Genomic DNA, 10321 nt, shown 5'->3' on the forward strand with positions numbered 1-10321 from the left:
TCATGATATTTTGATCGAAAATAAAGATAACGTTTGTAACCAGTTGAGTTTTGTTTAAGTTGACAATCATATACTTTGTTTTTATTTATGAACTCCAAAATTTTATTTTAAGAGATTTTACGATAATAACATATTTAGTATGTTAGGCGGCATGAAATGACATACCACGTATCAAAAAAAGAGAAGTTATTGATAGCCGAGGTATGATACATCATGATAGTTGATCCAACGTATATCTTCTTGTTAACGTTCGACCTAAGTAAAGGTTGGGAATGGAGATAACGAAACCACTCTTCAACCTCCCTTTAATTTCCAATCCACCACGACTTATAATTCAACATGCGAAGTGGTCGATGAGTGGGACGTACCCAGCCTACGTACACTCATAATTACATAAGTAGACGTCATATGCATGTACATGCAAATTTGATTGCTCGACTTCAGATACATATTTGGGATTGTGACTGACTTGAGCATAAAGTATTTACTGATTTTGATAAAAACATAGTCTAAATAATAACATATTTGTCACGTGATAAAATATTTTGAAAAAATAGCACAAATATAAGAACACATATGTAGTCTTCTTTTTCTTTATAGATCGAGGCAGGGGTAAAGTAGAAAATGGAGTTGGGATTCGCGCATCCGTTAGCATGCAGGACATCAAATTTTAGGTAAATGTACACCATGGATTCCAATTCATTCTTTTTAAATTATTTTTTTAATTTTCTCAACTTTAGACCAATAGGCTAACTCATGATGGTTATCGTTGTAACAATACATCCATCAAATATATTACTATATTAACAATTGACAACCTCTTAAAAGAAAATTTTTCTTTTGTGTTCTCGACAACAAAGTTATCCCAAAGCATGTGACTTCAGCATAGACATTGTTAACCAACTTACATTGTTGGCTTTGCAAAGACGGAAAATCGTAACATCATAGATGGAGAATTGTAACATCATCAGGTCAAGTGACATTAGCAACTTAATGTCTAACCAACTTACATTGTTGGCTTTGCAAAGACGGAAAATCGTAACATCATAGATGGAGAATTGTAACATCATCAGTGACATTAGCAACTTAAATGTAACTCGACTCGTTAAGGCATAAATCTCCGATCTCTGGAATCTAACACTATACGTAGTAAACAGAAAAGGAAAAAGAAAAAAGTAAATGGTAAAGTGGCAATGGAGATGTGCATTTGGAGACTAGGATAGCTTATTCGGTGACAATTGACATGTTGAGGTAAGTACGTTCTCGATGGTTGATACAGTGGTAATGTATATGGCCAACAAAGCTGAATGAAGAAGACCAAAATTCTTGTAGGAAAATTCTTTCGACAGCTATTCATTCAATCATCAAATTTTTCATTCAATCACTCTATCAGGCAATGTGCAACAAGTTTTTTATTGCCTTCTGTCCATCTTCCACACCAAAAAAAGGTGAACAGAAAAGAGATTACCAAAAAAGCTGCCTACAGAACAAATTTCTGGAAAAAAACTAGTACTACTCCTCACGTAGAAGCTTTACAGAACACACAAATTTCCAAAACTAAAACACCTGAAAAATCCTACAGCTCTGCCAAGTCCAGAAAAGGCACTAATCCCTCTAAAAATTCATCATCATCATCATCGCTACTGAGAGGAGGTAACTTTGAGCAGAGACTGCGCATGAATCCGCGACAGATTAGCTTGGCAAAAGCTTTGCCAGGCCTCCTGTTTCTCCTCCTCATTCTCTGTGAATGCCTTGAACATTCCCATCACAATGCTCCGAGCAGCTTCCCATCACACGTATATATATACATATATATTTTGAGAGATTGAGAGATTAAATGTGCTTTTAAATTAGAAATACTAAATCATTATATAACAAAAATAGATATTTAAATTTGATGAAATTTTTCACTATAGACTAAATTGTTACAAAATTAAAACTATAGAGATTGAATTAAAACTATATGCACTCTCCAGTGTATGGCATGTTCTCTATCAGCCCATTCACTATGGATCTATGAACCTCGACCTGTATAAGCCATTTCCAAAAACATGAATATCAAGACATTTTCCGAAAATAGATGGTGATTTTACAATCAATTGCTGAGCCAACATCTAAACTGTTTAATGACAACATGAAAGCTATATAAAATAATACACGTCGACTCTCGACTTGGGGTAAGGAGAAAGATAACATAATGAACCATTGCACTTAAAACACATTACCAAATTATTTGTAGTTTATGCATTTGGTAAAAGAACAACAGTGTTAGGATACCTGAGATGTAATAAATATTTTTTGCAAAGTGTCTGCCTCATGCTTGGATTCGCACATTTTAGACAACTTGGAAGCCAAGCCATCTCCTGAGGTATGCAGGTGGACTTTGGCCTCTAAGCTTGAACCGATCAACTTTTGGATTCGAGCAACCTCCAGGACTTTCCTTTGGTTCTCAGCTGATCGAAAGTGCTTAAAGATTAGCATCATTCTAAATTCGGGGTTCTATAGTTTAGTTCAGTTCATATTCATCAACATTTTCCAATATCTGCAAGTAACCCTTGATCATAAATTTATTATCAGAACTTCTGTAATTGTAAAGAAACTAAAATACCTCGAGAATATTGGCCCAGAAATCAACTTCTTCTCTGGGAAGAGAGCCTAGTCTTATTTAAGCTTGGCCACCTTGATTCGAAGACAAATTTGACAACAGAGGCGTCATCGTTTTCATGTTCGAAGGGTAGATTCTACCACACATCCTCAGCCGAATGAGGCAATATAGGAGCAATTATTCTCGTAATCGCAACGAGATGATCTGCGAGAACTGTTTGACAACTTCTCCTGGTAAAACTCGTGCTTCCCCTGAAATTGTTAACATAGTGAGCAACCATTTTGCTCAAGGAAAAATAATGTCCGACCATCAGAACTAAATAATATTAAAAGGAATTATTGTAATCAACTTTATGGATAGTACAAAGCAGTATTAAGATTTGATGGAGAACTACATAATCGGTTCCCATGAACAATGAACAGTCAAACATACAAAGACTTCACAAGGAAAGCAGCAACTGCTCGCTATGGTGACCAATTTCTAATAATATGCTGTTCGGTTTTCTAGGATGCGGGATAACTTACCCAACATATAATTGATCTTTAGCAACATCAAAGTAGAAATTTGATAGATCAACAATCACAAACCGTTGTATAATCTGCAAATGTGGAAAGACACATGGTCAAAGTTCCACCAAATATACAAAATACACATGATTCGTCCTTGGCTCTAGAAAGCAAAATAGATTTCAGAAAGGCCACAGAACTTTTACACCATTTATAACGATAATGAAGTAACGAGTCATAATTGACATTTTAGGTGGCCTTTCCCACATATAAGTCCTCACAGAATCATGTTGCCATTAATGACATTGATAAGCTGGAAGAAGCCTCAAATATAGATCAAGCCTTCAGGAACCAGAGGCTGAATCTTAAGCATCAGTTGGATGATATTTTACAGGGATATCCGTTAGAATCATAAGTATAAGCTCAAATAAGGGGATCAAAATTTAAATTATTCCACAAAGTTGCAGCTGCTAGAAGAAGGTAGAGTAGAGCTTTATGAATAGATTGGTTTCTAACGAATAAAATGTGAATGTCGATATAATGCGACAGCACTGTTCGTTTCAAAGTATGGGAAACATAAGTAATGACTAAAATTACTTACTGCTGATAATATTTAAACTTCAATGAATAAAGTAATAAGGCCGTCAAAGAAAAGTCACCTGAAAGATCTAAAAGAACTGATAGTTTTCGTAGCTTTCTCTGATGTTGTTAATGATATTTTCAAGCTGAAACAATGCATGCTGGTCAACCTTTGGAAGATCCTGATATTGTACATAATTATCCTCCTGTCGTTAGAAACATAATTATTGTTATATATACACACCAATAGAGAGGAGAAGAAATAGCCGCTAATCTAAATGCTGCTTTAAGCTAAGAAAAATATAAATGATGCGGATGAACGTACTGTCCAATCATGCAGATTTCCCAGAAGGAATCTTAATGTTCCTCGCAGTTTCCTATGTATCTCTGACATTTGACAGAGAACTTGAGAACCGATCATCACAGCACCTGTATAATCCACATTGGAAACCCAGAGGCGCAGGACATCTGCTCCATAGCCAGGGGTTTCCTGCCAGAGACAAACAATAACAAGGCATCCAAGGGATTTAGTCTAGCCACTTTTTAAGTAGTTTAATGAGGAACCAGATATGATTGTACAAGATTTTGAACCTTTTGATTCTTTCCTCCTTCAATCACAGTCTTAGGGTCAACTACATTACCCAAAGATTTGCTCATTTTCAAACCTTTCTCATCCAAAACAAATCCATGTGTAATGACACTGGAATATGGAGCCTTACCTGTTCCAAAAAGTATGAATTATATAGAATAAAATCCAACAAAGATTGTTTCTACGATACACAAATGTCAAAAAAAAATTATTTCCATTATATAACAGCGATTGACCTGCCAACTGTGAAATTTTGCAAAAAACTACAACATATCATAGATGATATTCTCCTAGTGGGTTGGTCACAACAAATATTATCAACAAAATCAACTATGTTAGTTAAGTTACATCGATGATGAATTTCATGAATAGCCTAGATTTGTCTATCTTCCACACCAAAAAAAGGTGAACAGAAAAGAGATTACCAAAAAAGCTGCCTACAGAACAAATTTCTGGAAAAAACTAGTACAACTCCTCATGTAAAAGTAGAAGCTTTACAGAACACATAAATTTCCAAAACTAAAACACCTGATGGTGTGGTTTAAAGGAATCAAATCTTTATTGAGAATGAAGTTATCCCAAAAGGTTTACAAGGCTCCTATTTATAGAGGAAAGCCATGGGTAAAAGGAAATAACCTACAGTAAAGAGCTAACTACCAAAACAACTTAAACTAAACTAACTTAAGTAGAGTTAGTTACATCAATTTCCCTCCTCTAAAAAGGACTCGTCCTCGTGTCAGGAAGCTAAACTGCCAAGTCCAGCAAAAGCACTATTCCCTCTAAAAATTCATACCCATCATCATCACCACTAGTGAGAGGAGGTAACTTTGAGCAGAGACTGCGCATGAATCGGCGACAGATTAGCTCGGCAAAAGCTGTGCCAGGCCTCCTGTTTCTCGTCCTCGTTCTTTGTGTATGCCTTGAACATTCCCATCACAATGCTCCGAGCAGCTTCCCTTGCCTCAGGAGCCTATCGTTTAACAAATCTGCACCCATTTGGAGCAATGGAACAATCCCATATTGGTTCATTTCTGCCAGACCCTGAAGAATTTGGCAGCAACCCATGTTAAAATATATCAGTTTAGTCCAGTTTTTGAACAAAATTGACTGAGTATTGAGAGGGGAAAATGTGATTTGTTATCGATTTTTTTTTAGGCTGTAAGGTGAAGATTTTTCTTTAGTTCATGCTCAGGTTGGTAATGTAAGGTGAAGAATGAACAATTAACAAAACTGAATTTGAGACCAGTGGCAACTATTAGAAAAAGTAAAACAGAGAAACCAAAAGAATTGCTTTTATTTAATTGAAACCAAAAAAGAAAATGACCAATGGAACCAAAAAAAAAAATTTAAATAAATAAATAACTGATTGAATTGAACCAATTTAGTTAATTTAATAACAAATATTTTCAGTTAGAGTCATTGCTTAAAAGATGAATTATCAAGGAAATTGTAGCTAAGTTCTCATTCAACTCAGTTTGACACAGGATAGCTTCAAGTCAAGATCATGAGTCTGGAGATAGTTTCACCATTGGCTAGATGTCGAGACCCGACCAACCACTTTCAAGACTGAAGTGAAACCTCACACGACTGAGATATGTCATCATCTACTTCTTGGCTAGACGTCTAGTTGCTCATAAATATGATGTCCTATAACCAGGATCTTGCAGCATGCTGAGCTTTTGCAGTTTCTCTTAATACAGCACCGACGATCCCAGCTTGCTCGAGGCATTCAGCCTTGTGCAGCGAATCTAATAGGACAACACAAGTTTTCGTGTGGATACTACAACCTTTTGATCGAGTTTCCTCGAAAAGTCTATAAGCATCCATTGCCCTGTTTGCATTACTCAACCCTTCTATTATAGCATTGTAAGTAGCAGAATCAGGCACGCCACCCTTTGCCTTAAACTTCTCGAAAAGAGCATTCGCCTCCACGATGTTTCCAACCTTCGCAAGTCCTGAGATCATGGTGGTGTAGGTGAATACGTTCGGCTTTAAGCCATGCTTATGCATCTCCTGCCAGAACACGAACGCCTTGTTGAACTTTCTAATCTTACAAAGACCATGAATTAGAATGCTATAAGTTATATAATTTGGAGTACATTTCAAGTCCTTCATCGACTGAAAGCAAACGAGGGCTTCGCTAATTTCCTCGGCTTTCACCAACGCATCAAGCAAGCAATTCCATGTATATACATTAGGTGTCAAACCTTTCTGCATCAACTCTTCCATGATCAGATACGCCTCATCGATTCTACCGACCTTCCCGAATCCATCAATAAGACTGCTATATATAACAACATTTAATTCTACTCCTTTCGACTTTGCTTCTTCAAAGAGCATATATGCTTCATCAAGCCGGTCGATCTTTGCTAGCCCATCAATAACAGAACCGTAAGTAACAACAGTGGGTTCGTGACCCTTTGTCTTCATCTCCTCTAGCAGTTGGTAAGCTTTATTTACCTTGCCAGACTTGCAGAATCCATCGATAACAGTGTTATATGCACGTGTATCCAGAACACAACCTTGCTCCTTCATTGTGTAGAACAACTCATAAGATTCATGCGCAAAACCCGCTTTCACCAGGCCATGAATTAGGATCGAATAGCTCCTCGCATCAGGAATAAATCCTTGGGCCTTGATCTCCTGAAACAAAGCCCTGCCCTTCTCAGTTTCTCCGGCTTTAAAAACACAATCCATATAGGTATTAAGAAGCATAAGATCGGGCGAACAACGGAGATGTATCATTTCGTTATATATCTTGTGGCCATCCTCCTTCCTTCCACACTTGAAGAAGTTCCTTATGAGAGATGTATACAAAACAGCATTTGGGATCTGGTCAGAATCCAACATCTTTTCATAAAGCTGGTAGGCTTCATCTACTCTACCATGCTTCCCCAACCCATCTATAAGAGAACAATATGTTACTGCATCAGGTGTGCAAGTTTTATGATCCAATCCTTCAAAAATTGCATAAGCATCATCGAGTCTTTGAGCTTTACACAGCCTGTCAACCATTATGTTTACTGTCATAACATTAGGGAACAACCCGGCATCTTTCATAGCGTCCCGAACAACCAATGCCGTCTCGAGTTTTCCAGCCTTACAGAGCATATCAATCACAATATTATATGTCGAGAGATTCGGAATGGCATCTTTATTCATCTCTTCGAAAATTTTTAACGCCTCATCTAGCCGTCCCTTCCTCCCAAGACAAGTAAGAATACAATTATATGCAACAACACTTGGAATGCATCCTTTTCTTCTCTGCCTCTCAAGTAGACTGTATGCTTCATCAAACTTTCCAGCCATACCATAGCCCATGATCATTGTATTGTATGCATATGCACAAGGCACGTGCTTGTTTCGATCCATATGTTCAAATAACTCGACAGCTTCGTCCAGCCTGCTAGCTTTGCAAAGAACTCCTATCATGCTTGTATAAGTTACATCATCAAGCACCAAGCCATTAGCTTTAATTTCATGAAAAAATTTCCATGCCATATCCACCTTCCCAGCCTTCCCAAAGCAGTCTATACAGACATTATAAAGAACAACATCCGCTTCAATAGAGTTGCTCTTCATTTCATCCAAAAGAGAAAGTGCAGCATTGACCCGACCCTCTATAGCAAATACACGAATGAGAGTTGTGAATAAATGAACATTAACTTCATAGCCAAGCTCCTGCATTTGATGAAATAGAGTGAGCATACTGTCGGAATCATGAGATGCGGATAGTGCACCAATCAGAGTTGTATATGCAGAAAAAGCCGGGCGGAATTTGAACTTTCTCATAGTTTGTATAAATGTAAAAGCTTCTCTGAGCTTCTGTGACTTGACAAGGGTTAGGACTATCTCAATACAAGTGTTATTTGATGGGCCAAAACCTGCAATACTCATTTCTTCCACTATCTGTTCCAAGCAATTAAAGTTTCTATTTCTAGCCATAACCATGAGAAGTGAATTATATGCTTCGGGGCAATGTGCTTGATCTGTTACTCTCTCCGTCCATCGAAAGTAATTTACTGCAACATTTACGTCCTTCAGCCTCCTTAAGACTCCAATTACCAATTCTGGATTTGGTTTTATGTCAAGCTCTGCTAGAGCATTCTCAAGAGAAGATCCCCAAGGACCAGTCTCCAAAATTTGGCACACGCCATCTACTAGCTGTCTCTTGTCTTCATTCTTTGCTGGAGACACCATATTACCGCTATCCAAAACAGGTCCTCCATTTCCATTTGTTTGAAAAAATTTAAGATGGTAACTGTACTTCAAATCAAGACAATAGATTTGTCTTGCACCTGAAATAAACATAATCTGTAATCAATGATATGAATGAAATAAAGTCGTTTCATTCAAAGGAATGGATTATAAAGAATAACTGACTAGGAAATTCAAACCAATTAACCGTCAATCTAAAAACAGGAACCTGACAAAGAACCTGAAACTTTACAAGTATATATGCAACGATTGAAATCATAAAAGAGACGAAGTACGACAAATATGTTAGTAGTATGTCTCCAACTGCTAAGGATAAAAACAAGCAAGTGTTTCTTCTTGTAAAAAAAAAAACTAGAATCTCATGTTACACGAACCTATTGACCTCGAGACTTACAGTTTCTCCTTTTTACCTATAGGCTAATCCATGAAAGTTAACAAAATATGGTTTAATTTACAGTTTCTCCTTTTTACCTATAGGCAAGGAGCATAATTTTCCGATCAGTCAATCAACAGTCAACTACCGAAATGGTTATCTAACAAGTCACAAGTAATAAGACACCAGTTATCCCTTCTCTTGTTATAAAAAGCACTTCTTAAATAGAGGTCAATACGATTCCCGAACTTTCAGATGCAGTGAACAAAAACCCCTTTGGCCAAAGCCTATCCGATACTGCTAGATGTAACTTGTAAGTACACGATTGGGTGAGGGAACAGAGTATGGTTCTCAAATAGTTTTTTACCGCGAAAGCTTTCAATTAGTTCTTTGAAATTTTATTCAAACAAAATCTAAAGATACCAATTTACCTCTGTTCCTTAGAAGCATCTTCATGTATGCATGTCAAACGATGTCTCTATGTAAGCTATCCACCTGAGATTACATAGCAGGATAAGAAGCCCATTACAAGATAATGGATGAATATTACGAACACAGATGAAACAAGAATACGATGACCATTTAATCAGAAGCAACTGCAAATTGTGATCGCATTAAACATAGGAATATAGAATGGCTCGGGTACTGATGACAATAATTTCATCAAAATAATTAAGAACCTCGTTAAGCACTCGATTCCAATCTTTCATTCATACAATATACTTCCATAACACGTGAACCCAGAACTGAATATGGAAATAAGATACAAAATTCAACATGCCCATTAGAAAAAACATCGAAGGGGAAATGGTTAAGAGCCTAAGAGAGTTGATTTTCACATGTTCCGAAATTTCAGACGTCGAATGGGATACTGAAAGTGAATGTTACCTAAAAGACCCTCTTCCGCCAGACGGAAACGAGAAAAGAAAACAGAGGCATAGAAATAAGGAGAGAATCGTTCATGAATTCTCGAAGAGTATACTGCTTCGTATTCAAATTGATTGCATCAGACAGAGAAATGAAAGAGAGGAAGAAGAGAAATAGTACTCTATAAGGAGACGAGCAAATCAACGATTTTGTGGCTTCTTTGCACTTGAATGCAGAAGAGCTTGGGGCAAACGAAGCCTACTGCGGCATGGTGGCCTCCATTTATTTGCAGAGCTTCGTTGGAGCGACAGGAATCTGAAGGAAGAATGGCATAGATAACCTACGAAAGTTTTAGTTTGCTTTAACCTCAATTATAAAAATTGAGACTTAATTTATTATTTAGAATACAATATTGAATTGATAAATTACTGTTTTAACCTCAATATGGAAAGTAAGTGAGAAGTCGCAAACCAATCCTAAATCACGGGTGTGATCGAATTAACACGGTCGTGCTGTTCATGAAAAACATCTAATGGACTAGGTTTGACCATGGTTATTGTTTGCTTTACCATTGCTGTGAAAAT

The 10321-nt window shown here is 37.0% G+C and overlaps 1 protein-coding gene across 3 annotated transcripts; it reads right to left on the reverse strand.

Moving 5' to 3' along the window:
• Positions 1-1389: 1389 nt before the first annotated feature.
• LOC111009241 (Tetratricopeptide repeat (TPR)-like superfamily protein) lies at positions 1390-10093 on the reverse strand. 3 transcript variants are annotated; one of them, XM_088123725.1, is made up of 11 exons: positions 9918-10093; positions 9302-9365; positions 5806-8577; positions 5073-5320; positions 4282-4409; positions 4016-4180; positions 3771-3896; positions 3130-3203; positions 2609-2856; positions 2278-2453; positions 1390-1783 (listed from the first exon to the last, which is right to left on the reverse strand). In XM_088123725.1, exons 2-3 carry the CDS (start codon positions 9324-9326, stop codon positions 5927-5929), a joined length of 2676 nt encoding a protein of 891 aa, XP_087979851.1. In that variant the 5' UTR covers positions 9327-9365; positions 9918-10093; the 3' UTR covers positions 1390-1783; positions 2278-2453; positions 2609-2856; positions 3130-3203; positions 3771-3896; positions 4016-4180; positions 4282-4409; positions 5073-5320; positions 5806-5926. The 3 variants fall into 3 exon arrangements, with proteins under 3 accessions (XP_087979851.1, XP_087979850.1, XP_022137955.2); XM_088123724.1 differs by having other exon boundaries at positions 1390-2028; XM_022282263.2 differs by having other exon boundaries at positions 1390-2453.
• Between the last annotated feature and the right edge of the window lie 228 nt (positions 10094-10321).

This window comes from Momordica charantia (genome assembly GCF_013281855.1).
Source record: "Momordica charantia cultivar OHB3-1 chromosome 5 unlocalized genomic scaffold, Mcharantia_2.0 BLBB01000005.1, whole genome shotgun sequence".
NCBI classification, from domain to species: Eukaryota; Viridiplantae; Streptophyta; class Magnoliopsida; order Cucurbitales; family Cucurbitaceae; genus Momordica; species Momordica charantia.